This window comes from Aedes aegypti, chromosome 1, assembly GCF_002204515.2.
Source record: "Aedes aegypti strain LVP_AGWG chromosome 1, AaegL5.0 Primary Assembly, whole genome shotgun sequence".
In the NCBI taxonomy this organism is placed as follows: domain Eukaryota; kingdom Metazoa; phylum Arthropoda; class Insecta; order Diptera; family Culicidae; genus Aedes; species Aedes aegypti.
In genome coordinates this window covers 82,957,097-82,973,780 of record NC_035107.1, presented here as the reverse complement: position 1 = coordinate 82,973,780, position 16,684 = coordinate 82,957,097, and the positions used below count along the sequence as shown (strand labels likewise).

Below are 16,684 nucleotides of genomic sequence, written 5' to 3'. Positions count from 1 at the left end.
TGTGAATGGTTTTGCAACCATATTATCAAAAACAAGTTATTTCAATTACAGTGACCCAATGTCACCCCCTCTATGGGGTGAGATTGGGTCATTTTTCATTCACTTCTGGTGCCTCTGTTAATAAATATTTTTCTTTAATTTTTTGAACAGTTGTTAATGTACCATCAAAGTACATACACACCAAATTTGAAGTTTATTGGAGTTAAATTGCGATAGTTATTCAATAAATAATTCGTACACATTCCTTTTTGACCCATTGTCACCCCCAACGACGGTAGTGTATGATAAAACCCCTCTTAACATGCTCCAAGCCTGGGGGACACTATTGCTATTGGAAGTTCGTGGATTGTATATCGTGCCAGTAAAGAAAAACACCTATCCCCAACGGTAAACAAGCGAGTTAAATGGGTTTTATCATAGCTCTCTCTTTGGGGCTCTCGCTCGCTGCTTCCATTTATCAGACTTGTTACACCTTGCGATACAATGACGATCGTGGACCGCAACAAATGGGGTGTTTTTCTTTGCTTGCTTTGATCGTGCTTCATTCTCAAATGAGAGCGAATTCTGCAAAGCCTGTATTTTACTGATTAATCAATTCTTGCAAACACGTAAGGTGAGAATGTATAGGTAAGAATGATAATTATTCTTTAACCTTCCAATATTCAACAAATTTTTTTAGCAAACACAAGAATTCCTAAAGTGATATGCTGGAAAAAATATAATTTCAATCACAAACTTTCCTTTCTTTCGATAACAAACAGTGTTTTAGAAATACACTTCCAAAATTAAAATTCATAGTAAATTGTTCAAAAGTTTTGCCACTTATATTTGCTTATATAATGTCTTGTTTATTTAATTAAAACGAAAAATAATCTGCGCACGTATATAGGCTATTTTGGCATTATGCTGCAATAATAGATCTTTGTATTAGACCTTTTAATGTTTTGCAAATAAATTTTCCTTCTTTTGCCAAGTAATTTTTATTAAGTGTTACGTCCAAACTGGCTTGATCTGCAGCGAAATATTCTATAAGCGTTACCTTTATTTATAACTGCGAACTTTCCTTGTCAATTTATTATTTTCAAATATGTATATCGCAACAAGCACAAAGATACTCTGTGTTCTGGGATGTGGAGAAAATAATTGTTTCGAAAAGATCTTCCTCCAGACCCGTCACGATTTTTATTTAATTATGCTCTCTAATGACACTACAATGTTTGACATTCATATGATACCAGATGGTCGCTGATATCCTGGCAAAGCCACTAGGAGGTGTCAATCTAGAGTACTCCTGTACAAAACTATATTGAGGCGTTGAGAAGGAGTGATAAAGACAGCAACGGAAGTAATAAGCCGCGCATTTTCTATTTTGGAATTAAATTCATTATTAGTTCAACAATTGCCGCAAATGTTACTTGAAGAAACTCACCTTAATACAACTTTGAATTACTTTATGAGCATATTCAAAAATATGCTTCACAATTTTTTACGAGAAATCTCTGGATGAATTAATTTGAGGCTGATTCCCGTTATGATTCAACATCTAGGATTTCACTGAGTTAGAACAGCAATTCCTGCACAATTCCTGGAAATATTTTTTATTCACATATTTGTTGATAAAAAAATTAAAGTCATCAAACATTCTTGACGTGCTCTGGTATATATTATAAACTACTTTTTAAATTGAAAATATTTTAAGAATAATATGTTAATGTAACATAATTATCGTACACATTGCAAAAAGTAAATAATAATTTTACATTATAATATACTTTTAGAAATAACAATCAGTTACTGTAAGACGTACTACATAAGAAGCAAAAAAAGTAAGTATATAAGAAAATATGATACCCTTAATATAATGATTTACTTAACGCACAGAGTGCATGGATGCGACGGAATTTAATCCTTACTGCGCATACCTTTCCAACATGGATTTAAATATCCTTACTTGCAATCTGCAAGACATTTAAACAACGTACATAAGAAACTCTTCTGTTCTAAAGCATTGGTGCCAATAAATTTCCCGTCTACATCCTTGCTCGTAACATCACAGCTGTATCTAACGTCACGCTCTTGAGTAAAAAGGTAAAATCTTCCGTTCCTCTTCCTCTCCCCCGTTCCCACCAAATCCGAAACGGGTGCGCCTCGGAGTCTAGCCGTCGCAATCTTCCCGTACTCCGGCACATAAAACCTCAGAATTGGTAAACAACCGTAGCGAAAATTTGCCTTTATTCTCAAGACCCGCGCTCGACTGCAAAGACTTCTAACTGCGAGGACAAAGCACCAAGAGGGAGGAGAACCCCGCCCGGGCCCAAAAGTTAGATCACATAAGAACGAACGAACGCACCTTTGCGCAAATGGTTTTGCTGTTTGCTTTTTGTCACCCTACTGGTTGGGTAGTAGTAGCTGCAGTGAGGAAGGACCCTCGCTCCATACCTACTTGTGCATGTAACGATGGCAGCCTGTTTAATGCAGCAATAAAAAAGTGAAAAGTGTCCATAGAAAATTGAATAATCCATACACACTTTATTTACTTTAAGCAGCTAGTAATTAGTAGCTTGAAATTAGTAGCTTGAAATTAATAGCTAGAAGCTAGAAGTTAGTAGCTAGAAGCTAGAATCTAGAAGCTAGAAGTCAGAAACTTGAAGCTAGAAGCTGGAAGCTAGAAACAAGAAGCTAGAAGTCAGAAGCTAGAAGCTAAAAGCTACAAACTAGAAGCTAGAATCTAGAAACTAGAAGTTAGTAGCTAGAAGCTAGAAGTTAGAAGCTAGAAGATAGAAGTTAGAAGCTAGAAGCTAGAAGCTAGAAGATAGCAGCTAGGAGCTAGAAGCTAGAAACAAAAAGCTAGAAGCTAGAAGCTAGAAATTAATAGCTAGAAGCTAGAAGCTAGAAACTAGAAGTCAGAAGCTAGAAGCTAAAAGCTAGAAGCTAGACTTCAGAAGATGGCAGCCAAAAGCTATAAGCTAGAAGCTAGAAGCTAGAAGCTAGAAGATAAAAGCTAGAAGCTATTAGCTAGAAGCTAGAAATTAGTAGGCAGAAGCTAGAATCTAGTAGCTGGAAGCTAAAAATTAGAAGCTAGGAGCTAGAAGCTAGAAGCTAGAAGCTAGAAACTAAAAGCTAGAAACTAGAAGATAAAAGCTAGAAGTTAGAAGCTAGAAGTAGGTAGATTAAATCTAGAAGCTAGAAGATAAAAACTAGAAGTTAGAAGCTAGAAGTCAGAAGCAAGAAGCTAAAAGCTAGTAACTGGAAGCTAGAAGCTAAAAGCTAGAAGTCAGAAACATGAAGCTAGAAGCTGGAAGCTAGAAACTAGTAGCTAGAAGTCAGAATCTAGAAGCTAAAAGCTAGAAACTAGAAGCTAGAATCTAGAAACTAGAAGTAAGTAGCTAGAAGCTAGAAGTTAGAAGCTAGAAACTAGAAGATAGAAGCTAGGAGCTAGAAGCTAGAAACTAGAAGCTAGAAACTAGAAGATAAAAGCTAAAAGTTAGAAGCTAGAAGTAAGTAGATTGAATCTAGAAGATAGAAGATAAAAGCTAGAAGTTAGAAGCTAGAAGTCAGAAGCTAGAAGCTACAAGCTAGTAATTGGAAGCTCTTGAAGCTACAAGCTGGAAGCTAGAAACTAGAATCTAGAAGCTAAAAGCTAGAAACTAGAAGCTAGAATCTAGAAACTAGAAGTTAGTAGCTAGAAGCTAGAAGTTAGAAGCTAGAAACTAGAAGATAGAAGCTAGAAGATAGAAGCTAGGAGCTAGAAACAAGAAGCTAGAAGCTAGAAGTCAGAAGCTAGAAGCTCAAAACAAAAAGCTATACTTCGTAAGATGGCAGCCAAAAGCTAAAAGCTAGAAGCTAGAAGCTAGAAGTTAGTAGCTAGAGGATAAAAGCTAAAAGCTAAAAGCTAGAAGCTAGAAGCTAGGAAATAGAAACTAGAAGTTAGAAGCTAGAAGCTCGAGGTTATTCATGGATTAGTTTCGTCTATTTAAGAGACATAATTCCAATTGTAATAGTAAGTAGCTTCAATAATTAAGGATCAGTTTTTGATTTTCCATTGAGAATTTTATATAATCGCAAAAACCTTTTGCCTCTACGGATAGAGCTAGTGGTGGAAATACCTAAAGGGACGAAGTAAAAAAGTGTAATCGCCTTGCGCAATATAGCTGTTTGATTGTAAGGACGATGCAACGATCCTGTCTGCCTGGCGTTCGCACACACCTTTGCGCACACCAACTTTCAGGGAGCGCAGAACTTGAAGTACATAGCGAGCGGGAACCCCTCCGTTCCGTTCGATTCGGGGTGATTATATTGAAAATAATTCCCTTTAATAATGGCATGCAACCGGAGGTAACTGTGTGGAAGAGAGGGAGACAGCAAGGCCAGATGTCCGTTTTTCCAGGGCTTTCCCGGTTGCACGCTGGAAAGGTGCAGCTAAAGACAGTTTGGCACGCGACACGGAACGCCAGAACAAAACCAGCCACAGAACGGAACACTCGTCCGGACTCCAAAGTTGCGGTCCGGTGGACTCTAACGGTAGTGCAAGGTAGTGCGAAGGCGAACATGTAGGACTGAACCCCATCCAAGGACTCCCAACCAGTTGAGATTGATTACGATTGTGATAGTTAGAGTTACGTTAAGTGATTGTGTGTGGCAATGGCGTCGAACATGACCACCATTTCGGTGCGGAACATCTCCACCCTGAACCCGTTGAAGCGCATGAAGTTCAAGGAGAACCAAGTGATGATTCCGAATGGGTCGAACGTGGAGAACTTTGATGAAAACGATTCTACGGTAGTGCTGAAGCGGAAGATTCCCTTGGGAATGCTCGGAAGTATCGAGAATGTGATGTACAACAGTTCGACTGTAGATCTACGGAAACATCTGGGAAGTGTTGCGTCACCAGGTCCAGGAAGACGTAAGAACTCCGATCCGAAAAGTACAATCAGTGCCGTTGAACGACGAAACGCCCGGGAACGCAACCGAGTTCAGCAGGTCAACAACGGATTTGCCGCTCTGCGTCAACGTATTCCGGAGGAGATCGCAGAAGTCTTCGAAGCCGGTACTACACGTGGGATCCACAAGAAGCTGAGTAAAGTTGAAACCCTTCGGATGGCCGTTGAATACATCAAGTGCCTGGAACGTCTCCTTTCCCTCGACCCAGAGAAGGAAGGTAGTGTTTTCAAAATCCAACCTTCAGAACAGCAGGAGTCTACTCAGCTTCCGGCTACTCCTCCACCAGAACCGATGCAGCCCAATAATTTCTTCCTCGCAATCAAACCTCGTGCCATCGGAAACCCGAACGGAGTTTCCCTAGATCAAACCCAGATCACCATCATCAACGGCCATCAGTACATCCGCATTCCCGGTACAAACACCTTCCAATATCTGGACCCAGACAGTCTCTACGACGATTCGCCAAACGACAGCTCCTTCTTCGGTGACACCAGTTCGGTTATCGATCAGGACGTCATCCAGGAGGACTCGGACGATCTTATGAGCGAATCGGCCATCGCCTTCTCTCCCCAAAGCAACTACGCTCTGGAACCCGAGGACCAAAAGGATGGACCCACAGTCTTCCTCAATCGACCAATGGAGGACGGAAAGATTCTCTCCATGATCGATCAACAGCAATACGCCGACATTATGATGATCAAAAGTGAACTAGAGGAGGATGACGAGCAATCGCTATTGCAGCGAACGGCCAACGATCCGGGATTCCTGGATTCCATCGACTGGTTCGAGAGCCACCACCAGCAGCTCCCTTCGGATACCCTCATGGACTGAGCGAACGCATTCCCTAGCCGCCATTTGTAGATAGGATTATTTATTTTAACGAAACTGAATTTTATTATTATTCTAATTATACGGAAATTTAATTTATTAACCACCACTGTGCTCTAGTTTTTTTCTGTGACAATAAAGAAACCATCCCTAGACAGTGCTTCTACCATGTCGAAAGGAAAGAAATTTATCGACGATCGACCCGCCAAATAAAAACGAAACTCAAGGTGATATTCATTATAACTGAAATTCTCTCCGCGCTTCGTGTTCTTCTTCGTTGCTGTCCTCGCAACTCAACGGAACCTAAGGGTGGCTTAACATTTTTGTTTTCAGGGCTGCGTTGATGAATGATAGCACATTAACCTTTGCAATGCAGGGTTCCAAACACTTTAAAACATCAATGTTAAAATTAATCATTTTGACAGATTTTAGCACCAATTTCAGTTTGGAGACATGCAAACAAATTACAAAAATGGTCAATTTGAAAAGTTAACTCGCAGGTAACTTTTATTTTATTTATTATTTATTAGCGACACTTTACCATTCGTTTGGCATTCGTGTCGGTATTTCGAAACTTAAAAACTAAATACTTTTGTACAAATCAATTTCTTTGATGAATTTGATCACCGCCCTCTCCTTCTTGTCATTGTTAGCGAGAATTTCTGGAAAAGTACCGACGATTCCACAATTTCTTCTAGCTGTGATGAATCCAATACAGTCAACGAGGATATGATGAACGGTGAGATGTGTGCCACAGAATCTACAGACCGGTTGACACGTTTTTTCTAACAGATACGAGTGTGTCAAACGAGTATGCCCAATTCGTAATCTTGTTAGAATCCGCTGTTCAGAAGCATTATTTCTGTCGAAAAACTCGGCTACACTTGGTTTTATTTGACGTAGATGTGCTGCTGACCGTCTCCAGTCGTTCTCCCAGGCACACCAAATGAGGTTTTTCGTGTATCGTATAACATCTTGAGCCGGAATTGCTGTTTCAATTGGTATTTTGCTTCGTCCCTCATTTGCTAATTTATCTGCTTCCACATTCCCAGGAATTCCTGCGTGTCCAGGAATCCAGCTGAAGGTTATTCTCTTGTTGTGGGCATTATGTTCCACAGCCTGGATCCATGGATGAGTTGATTTCCCTCCACGAATGGCATCAAGACAACTGGCCGAATCTGTTAAGATTATCGTGGGTTCATCGGAGCGTATTACTGCCACAGCTTCCTTTAGTGCATAGGCTTCAGCTGAAAAAATGCTACAAATTCCAGGTAGACCAGAAGAGCTTTTATATGTTTCAGTGGTTATTCCAATTCCCGTCTTATCGAGTACTTTTGAGCCGTCAGTATACAGTTTTTTAAATGATATGTACTTAGTGTTCATTAGCTCAGCGAACATCGGAAGCACTCTCTGACTAGAAGTACCAGCCTTTATGCTATTCTTCAGTGTATCATCAATTTTTGGCGGTTTCGTGTACCATTTCCGATTAGTCAGTCTAATAACGGATTTAATTTTGGGAACAATCAAGCCAGTAGCTTCAAGAAATAATTCAGAGGCACGTTTTACAACAGGGAGACGTTCCGCCAAGTCGTTTTTCTCCATAAGACGGATGGCTAAGGTGGTTAGACGCTGAATTATTTTTAAACGAAACGGTAGGCAGCTTGCTTCCGCAACGACAGAGACAACAGGGCTAGTACGGAAGGCCCCCGAAGCTTGACGGATTATTTCGTTATATGTGGGAGATAATATGCGTTCTAAAGCCTCGATGTTACGACTTGTGAGTCCAATTCCATATACCATCTTGGAGAATATAAGAGCTTCACCTACCTTAAGGAGTTTCACTCGACTACTTCTTGCTAAACGGCAACCCAAAATACGTAGGATGTTAATACGATGAGTGCAACTGCGTTTGGTTTCTGCAAAGTGCTGCAGAAAATTCAACTTTGAATCTATCAAAATACCAAGTATTTTCATTTTGCGAACGCGAGGTATAGGAATACCATTGACATTGACTGCACGACCCCGTTTACGATGCGAAGATTTACAGATATGCAGAAGTTTTGATTTTGAAGGTTCTATGGAGAAACCTACGCTTGTGGTCCAACTGGTCAGCGCAGTCACAGCACTCCTAATCATTCGGCGCAGTATACCAAAATTTTGTCCCTTTGCAATCAGAATCACATCATCAGCATAAACTAAAATTTGAACACCTTGTGGTATGTTCGCGAAAATCGGTTGCATCGCGACTAAGAACAGAGTTACCGAAAGGATGGATCCTTGCGGTACTCCATTCTCTGCTACACGAATACTAGATGTCCGTCCGTTTGCTGCTACGCGAAATGTCCTATTACTGAGATAGCTAATGATGATATTCAGCATGCGACCGCCTATTTTCCATTTTTTCAGAGTGTTTAAAATTCCGGGCCGCCATGTCGTATCGTATGCTTTAGCGATGTCGAGTGATACCAGTTCAACATGTTCGTTTTCTCCCATGTGAAGCAATTCTTCCAACTGCGCAAGATGCGAGTCAGCTCCTTTCCCTGGTCGAAAGGCGTACTGACGCGAGTCGAGTCTTCCGGTTTCTTCGAGTTCCGTGATTAGTCTCCGGTTTATCATACGCTCGAAGACCTTTCCTACGCAGCTAAGTAATGAAATGAGTCTGTAGCCATCGGTTTTGCCTCGATCCCTATCGGGCTTGGGAATCGGGATGACGATGCCTTCTTTCCATGCCTCTGGAAAAGAGCCACTTTCCCACACTTGATTATAGAGCTCGAGTAGAGATAGCTTTGCCACAAACGGTAATCGTTGTAACAGTGGATAACCAACGTTATCCTGTCCAGTTGAGGATCCCGCTCGCCGATCTAGTGCCCATAATAGTTCCTCTATCGAAAATGTTTGATTATAATGCTTATGATCTTGAGGACGTTGAGATTTGGGGATAGCAGCTTTTTCAGCCAACTTAGCCTTGCGAAATTTCTCTGTGTAGTTTGAATCAGACGATTTTTTCTGGTACTCATCGGCAAAAGCCTCCGCTACTTTATGTGGATCATTAGTAATTCCATCGGGTAGATTGAGAGTAATTAAGTTGTTTTTCCGTTTACCCCTTAACTGGTTGACTTTAGCCCAAATCTCACTACCAGAACTGTTGGAGTTTATTGATTGTACAAAGTTTTCCCAACTTATCTGTTTCGCTTCCCTAATCAAATTGCGGCATACTGAGCGTGCTGCTTGAAATTGTAGTAGGGCATCAGCTTTTCGGGGATCATCATTACTGAGCCGGCGTAAAGCTCGCAGACATTTTCTTCTTTGCTTAACAGCTTGTGCTACCTCGGTGTTCCACCAAGGTACAGATTTGGCTCCAAGTTTACCACTCGTCGTAGGAATACTTACTTTAGCAGCATCTAGTATACGATTAGTAAATTCTTCTGCCGTGAGTGATTGACCTGGATACAAAGAGTTACTTGTTAATTCTTCATACCGTTGCCAATCTGCTTTAGCGTATATCCATCTTTTTCGAACTTCTATATCAATGGATTTAGTTGGAACATCAATCAAAATTGGAAAGTGGTCACTGCCCCCGCAATCTGGGATAGTTTTCCAGGTGAACTTATGAGCGATAGATGCTGAGCATATTGAAACGTCCAACGCCTGAGTCTTTCCTGATCTTGAATCAACCCACGTATGCGATCCGTTGTTCAGAACAACCATGTCGTGATTGACCACGAGCTCAAGGATGTTGTTACCTCTTTTACGTGCCAGGCTGGAATTATTTGCTGGACGACTTCCCCAAGCGGAGTGGTGTGCATTTAAATCACCAAGAATAACCATGGGCATCGGGATTTCGTCTACTAGATTACGTAGTTTTTTATCAGCATCTTTATCATTTGGCGATAAATATACCGATACTACTGTCATTTCCATGGGCTTGAATATTCTGACTACCACTGCTTGAATACTTGTCTCAAATCGAAGCCTTTCAAAGGGTATGCCATCTTTAACTGCCATCCCTGCTCCCTGCCTTCCATGACTTGAGCATGAGCTAAGCAGAAGATGATAATTTCTTCCGAGGTAACTGGTAGAGATTTGATGCCCTTCTACATTTGTTTCCTGGAGGCATATGATTGATGGCTGATAATTTGTGAGAAGAATTTGCAAATCATCTCGGTGTGAACGTAACCCATTCAAGTTCCATTGTATGGCGAATACATTGTTGATAACCGGTGTCCCATCGGTAAGCGAAACGACACTAGATGCATCAGAGGAATTGATTGAATTCTCGGAAGGTTTTGGTGGTTCACATAGTGGTGTTTGCTGATGTACTGAAAACGAAGAAGAAAGCGGTGCGGGAATGACTGCTTTTGATCGGGAATAATTTGCGGTACTTGCCTGTGAAGATAGGCGGTCCACGTCAGCTGCCGCCAGAGGCTCTTCGGGAAGACCCGGAACATCCCTGGTCAGGGCTGACGTGGAAGGCCTCGCGCATGGCGATTCAAGATGGTATGGACATGTTGAGCTCCCGTTTTTGTCAGTACATTCACTACGAGTTGATGGCAGAATCACGTTGGTCATTGCTTTCGATGATTGGACCTCGTTCACGGCCGATAGTACGAAGTTCTTATGATGCAAGGCGGATTGTAATGCTTTTAGATGCAGTTGATTTGATAGAGTTCCTTTCTTCCGATTCTCATGACTGGAGGCTGGAGCGTGAACTGTGAGGGGCGGAGAGTGTGACGAGAGTGTAACTGCACTAGATTGGGAATAATTTGCGGTACTTGCCTGTGAAGATAGGCGGTCCACGTCAGCTGCCGCCAGGGGCTCTTCGGGAAGACCCGGAACATCCCTGGTCAGGGCTGACGTGGAAGGCCTCGCGCTTGGCGAATCGAAATGATGATATGGTTGGATGCTACTTTCCCAGGTGCTTTGTTTTGCTGATAATCTTGTGTTGTACGAGGTCTCGATGTTCGGCTTGTGTGATGATTGGTACCATTTTTCCGCAATGGTCGTTGATGTTCTTTGCGAGGTTGGTGTTACCGTAAAGTGAGGCTGATTTGAAATTCGTCTAAGATGTGCTCGAGTGCGAACTGTGAGAGGTGGAGGAGGGTATGACGGAAGTGCAACTGAACTTGATCGAAAGTTATTTGCGGTACTTGCCTGTGAGAATAGGCTGACCACGCCAGCTGCCGCCAGAGGCTCTTCGGATAAACCCGGAACATCCCTGGTCAGGGCTGACGTGGTAGGCCTCGCGCATGGCGATTCGGGTTCTAGTTGAGGTGTTGCTGCTTTGCTGCTCACACTGGGTCTTTGAATTTGGCGATAAAGTTGATCGTACAAGTCTGAGTTGCTTGTTACATTCGGGGGTAGATTTCTAAATTGCTTCTTGGCCGAACCCCAGGAGGATTGTTTTTCCCCCCAGGTGTTCACTCCCACTACGGAGAGGGGGGAGGTTACTTTCTTCTCTCCCTCCCCACACCATGTGCCTGTGGCAGGCGCTGTTATCATAGTTCCTTTTGGATTCGAAGTCTGCTGTTTTGGAGACTGTTGATTGTTCCGAGTGAAGAACGGATTTTCGTACAGGTATTTTTGTAGCGATGGTGAGTTGGAGTGACAATTTTGTCTGCTGTCGACGGTGTTAGTTCGGGTTCCATATTCAGGGTCAGTTTGCGTGCTATTGTCGTCGTAAGTTCTGTCGTTCTGTAGGTAGCCGAAAGTCGTGTCCGAGTTCATTGCTGGGTCAGAATTTTTGGTTTGCTGCTCCATTATCTTTTCTTTGGTTTGCGTAGTTTGTCCGAATCCAATGGAATGTTCCCTTTCTTTCTTTCGGGTGAGTCGGGCGGGCTACCTTTTTTGCTTTCGTTGCCTTTCCTTTTGTTTGATCTGGTCAGATCCGAGTCGTTTGTTTCAGATTCGTTTTCAATTGCGGTGTAGTTGGATTTGGACATACTTCTGGTGTTAATTTTGTCTACACCGATGTGGGATGCCTTCGGAGCTTTTGCACGAGCAACTTTGTCAGCTGCTCGGTTTGTCATTTGTTCTTCGCTTGATATTGAAACACTTTCCATAGATTCGTTGTCTGATGCAGAGCAAGATCTTGACATTTGTGAAGGTGGTTGGATATTATTAGCTAGTTGCGATTTTAGTGCTGTAACTATATCCTTCAACGCATCAATTTCTTTCCGGAGAAGCTCAATCGTACGGTCTTTCTCATCGGCCTCAGTGTGTAGTCTGGATTTTGTGACGTTAGAGTAAGATGGACCTCGGTGAGTATCTCGATATTCTGATCTTGCTTCAGCGTATGTCAATCCACGGTCCGTTTTAAGACGTATTATGGCCTCTTCTTCGCGATAAACTGGGCAATCCTTGGACCTTGGGGAATGGTCATTTTTGCAGTTTTTACAAAAGGCAGGTGATTGGCAAGGAATTCCTTCGATAATGTCATGAACTCCAGAGCAGTTCATGCAGATAAGCTGGTATTTTTTCTCGTCGCAGTACTTTTTCGAGTGACCATAATTTGCACATCGAAAGCAGAGCATCGGTGTCGGGTAGTATTGGCGAATTTTGATGCGAAGCAACCCAAAATAAATGAACTGAGGCAGAACGGAACCGCGGATTGTTAGTACTAACAGTGGCGTGTTGACTAAAGCATTTCCACTTCGCTTTTTGATACGGCGAACACCACACACTCCTTGGTTTTCCAGATTTTGAAAAATGTACTCCTCAGATTTGTTAACTGTGTCAAAATCGTAGAGTACTCCTTGGACGACATTTAGGGAAGGGTGCTCAATAATTTCCACTGGCGTGTGATCCGGGAGCTCACGAATTTGCTTCAATTTTTCACAAATTGATCTGGAATTTGTGCGCAGTACGTACCGGGTACCTCGGGCTTCCTTAGAGGCGTGTACTTTTCTGGCGTCGTTAGTACCCAAAGCTAATAAAACAGCATTACCAATAACAAACGGGTCTACAGGTAGATGCCGTTCGGTATCTGATCCAGTAGCGGTTTTGCAGCCTTCAGTTGTGCGAACTTTCATCTGTAGTGCAATTGTCTGTCCCAGTTCATCTTCACGCAGCATCCATCCTGGGCATCTATTACCGTCAGGAGGCTCACCCGAAGGTGCACTTCGACCGGCCATCAGGCCGGGTTATTTAAATTCACACTGTTTTTTTTGCTACGCAAAAACACACAGGTCCACACTGTTCACGGGTTCCAAGCTAGATTGTTTTTAACTGATGCACTGACACTTCGGCAAAAACTAATGTGCTCACAAGTCTTCAAAATGTGAAAAAAAATCACTGCAAAACACTACATTCACATTCACCAGGTGCAAATGTATCAGAAACAACCTTTGTGCGATTTAATTGGACCTTTTACCAACGATTATTGTGTATTATACACCGCGCGAAGAGAAAAAAAAAGGGCAGGTAACTACTTTTTTAATAAATCAATGTAAAATTGATTTTTTCATGGCTTTTGATAAGGTTTCTTGAAAAGTATCTCAACAAATTTGCTAACCATCGAAACCATCAACAAAATTAAAATTTGTGATACGTGAATCAATCATTCAACTAACTAATTTGTATTAAAATATCATCAGAATCATTCGGACTTTGATGTCGGCACCCAGTCTTGTAAAGGTTAATACACACACAAACGAAATAAAAAAACACCCTTAGCTAAGCAGTAACAACTAGTGATGGAGTTCGTCAAGTCCGTCATCATCATCGGCAGAGGCAGCAGGGTAGTGATCTGATCGCAATACAAACGATGAACGACGAGGAAATGTAAATTTGCACCTGGAGCCTTTCGGGTTGAATAACGACACGGCAAACGGAAAAGCGAGCACGTGCCCCACTTGTTTCCAGGCGCCTCTCCATGGCCTACTTGGTGAGTTACAAATGTCGATCGGCCAAACCAATCGAGCGAGAATCAAGCGTGGGGTAGGGGGGGTTGAGAGGCTCTCTTTGGTCGGTTAATTTTGTCCAGTAATTGGATGATCTGTTGGCGATTGGGGCGCGTGGCCTTGTTTTGTTGGAATAGGAACATCAATAATTTATAGAACAGTACTTAAAAAAGGTAAAAACAACGAATGAATTTAAAAATTACTCAAACATAATTTTATAAGGAATTCGAAAAGGGCTTGAAAATTATTCTGTTCGGATGAAAAAAACAAATTCTTAACGCTTCATTTCGTATTGTCAAAGCACCGGTTTTGACCAGCCTAACAGGGAATATCAATAAAAATGATATTAGAATCCGTAATTATACTACAAATATGTCCAATACAAGCAGAAAATATTATTAAAATATCAAAACTGAGCTAAAACCATTTTTTGATTTGAAAATCTTGTTTGTCAATGTAGGCCACCAGAACTAGTTTCGGACAGAGATTTGACTTCAATTCCTATGTTGGCCAATAACAATGATTTCTTATGAGAGTGGCCAAATCAGGAGTAAAAATTATAACAAAAATTAATTGACCGTTTCCGTCAGACCTTACCTCCTCTTTTTTTATTTTCCTTCGAAAGACGGTCATTTTGAATGACTATTGGCGTTTTAAGAACTAATTTACATGAACTCCTTATTTTCTTACAATTTTTTGAAAACTTGGAAATTCATCACTTTTTGATGTGAAAACTGTCGTTCGGCATAGTTGTTTCAAGTGGAGATTGTTCCACAACTTTCAATCTTACCCCTGCGTTGAGTGTTTGTAGACATGACGAAATGTCAATGTCAAATCGGACACACGACAGGAACGGAAAAATCCATGTTCTGAATCTACTCAGGTGAAGAAAATCATCAATGCGTGCCATTATTTCTCTCTTTTATTCTTCCATTGTACTAATGCACAGCAAATTTTGACGTCACTATTTGCTCTGCATAAGCATTGCGGGAGTATAAAAAGAGAGTTAGTGGCTCGCATCAATGATCTTCGCCATCTGAATAGAACCAGAACATTGCGGACAAATCTTTGTCAAACTCAGACGCATGTCTGTTATCAAATTGCCATTGGAACCATAAGGCCGCTTCCTCATTTATTTATACCATAACCAAGAGCGCTTTCTCGTTTTATTTATCCCTCTCATACACGCCGAGATAAAAACATTCTAAACAGCTTAATTGTCATACTAAATCCATATTCGAAATATTAGGATCCACACCGGAAATCCAGAGCTCATGCAGGATTCCCAGGATCTACACTGAAATCCAAAAATTCACACTGGAATCCCAATATCCACATAAGAAGCCAAGGATTCACAATGAAGTAACACAGTGCACACTAGAATCCTGAAATTCCATAATCCACACTGGAATTCCAGGATCCACACGAGAAATTCAGGTTTTACACTGAAATACCAGGATCCACACTGGAATCCCAAAATCAATACTGAGATCCCAAGATCCGCAGTTTAATCCCAGGATCTACATCGGAATACCAAGGTTAGGCTTGAATATCAGGATCCATACTGTAGTCATTAGATCCACTCTGGAGTGCTAGGATCTACACGAGCATTTCAAAATCCACAATGGAAGATTAGGATCCAGGATTTATACTGGAATAAAGGTATCCATACTAAAATACCAGAATCCAATTCTACAATCAATACTGAAACATCATGATCCACACTAAGGGCAACTTCACCGGTGGTCCAAATCACTGGTTTGGTCCAAATTTTTGGACTATGTTAGAAATTGGAGCATGCACCGGTGTTGCAAATGATGTTCTAATTTTCTTTTATACCAGTTTTCTGGTCTTTTTTTGAAACAGGCATAATTGCCTGGTCCATTTTTGGTCGGATTTGGAACAAGATTTTGAGCTGTTCCAAATCTGGTTTGACACATGTTTGTTCACCAGTTCGGATTTTTTCTCCCTGAAAAACCGAGCTGGAGGAAAGCTTGATAGGCTATGAATAAAAAGGTGTGATTTAAGAAGGAAGGCGAGAAATTCCAGGAATTCGTACAGAGACACCTCCAGGAATCATCAGATTATTTCTCCGGGGAATCCTCCGGTGATGTCCGACCAAAGCAATTTCCAGGAGTTCTTCCGGGAACTTTTCAGAGAATTCATCCGGAGATTTCCTCCGAGAATGTTTCTAGGGATTTATAGCAGGAATTTCTACGGGGATATCAACCAGGGATTCCTCCGGGGATTTCATTATGAAACTCCTCCAGACATTTTATCTAGGATTTATTCAGAGAATTTATTCGGGGATTTCCACCATGATTTTGCACCAGGAATTTCTCCACGAAATGTCGTCCAGGAATTCCTTCAAAAATTTGCTCCAGGTATTTCTCCTTGGATTTTCTCCATAAATTCCTCCGGAGATTTTTTCCAGCAAAAATTCCTCGGATTTCCCCCAAATATTTCTCCGAGCTTTTTCAGGAATTGCTTTGGAGATACTCCCGGATTTTCTTCAGAGTTCATCCGGGATTCCCTCCATGGTATCATCAGGAATTTCTCCGGAGATTCTCTATAAATTATTCCACCCGCTATTCCATCAAAGTCCCTGCAGGAATTTCTTTGAAAGTCCTACAAAAATTTATTCAGAGTTCCTCATGGGATTTCTTGGGAGTTTCTCCGGGAATTCCTTCAGATTGCTCCGGGGATTCCTTAAGAGTTAAACCGGGAATTTTTGCAGATTTCCTCCTGGGTTCCTCCCGGATTTTTTTTCCCAGAATTTCTTCAGGAGCTCTTCAGAGTTCTAGTAATACCTCTGGAATCCTTCGGTTTTCCTCTAGGAATTCTTCACGAGCTTCTTCGGAAAAATTCCCTACAATTCCCTCGGGAATTCCTTAAGAGTTCCACAAAATATTATCAAGATTTTTTTCGATAATTTCTTCTAGATTTCCTCCGGGAATTCCTCCAGATTTTCTCGAAGTTCCTTTAGGATTTTTCGTAAGTTCTTCCATAAATTTCTC

The 16,684-nt window shown here is 41.5% G+C and overlaps 1 protein-coding gene across 1 annotated transcript; it reads left to right on the top strand.

Annotated features, from left to right (window-relative positions):
* The first annotated feature begins 4,474 nt into the window (after positions 1–4,474).
* Positions 4,475–5,880, top strand: LOC5568415 (achaete-scute complex protein T8). Its single transcript, XM_001658017.2, has one exon. It carries the CDS (start codon positions 4,642–4,644, stop codon positions 5,770–5,772), a length of 1,131 nt encoding a protein of 376 aa, XP_001658067.2. The 5' UTR covers positions 4,475–4,641; the 3' UTR covers positions 5,773–5,880.
* The last annotated feature ends 10,804 nt before the right edge of the window (positions 5,881–16,684 follow it).

What these genes read in the sequence shown, in the direction of transcription:
- LOC5568415 (XM_001658017.2), top strand. Translation starts at nt 4,642, where the DNA reads ATGGCGTCGAACATGACCACCATTTCGGTGCGGAACATCTCCACCCTG.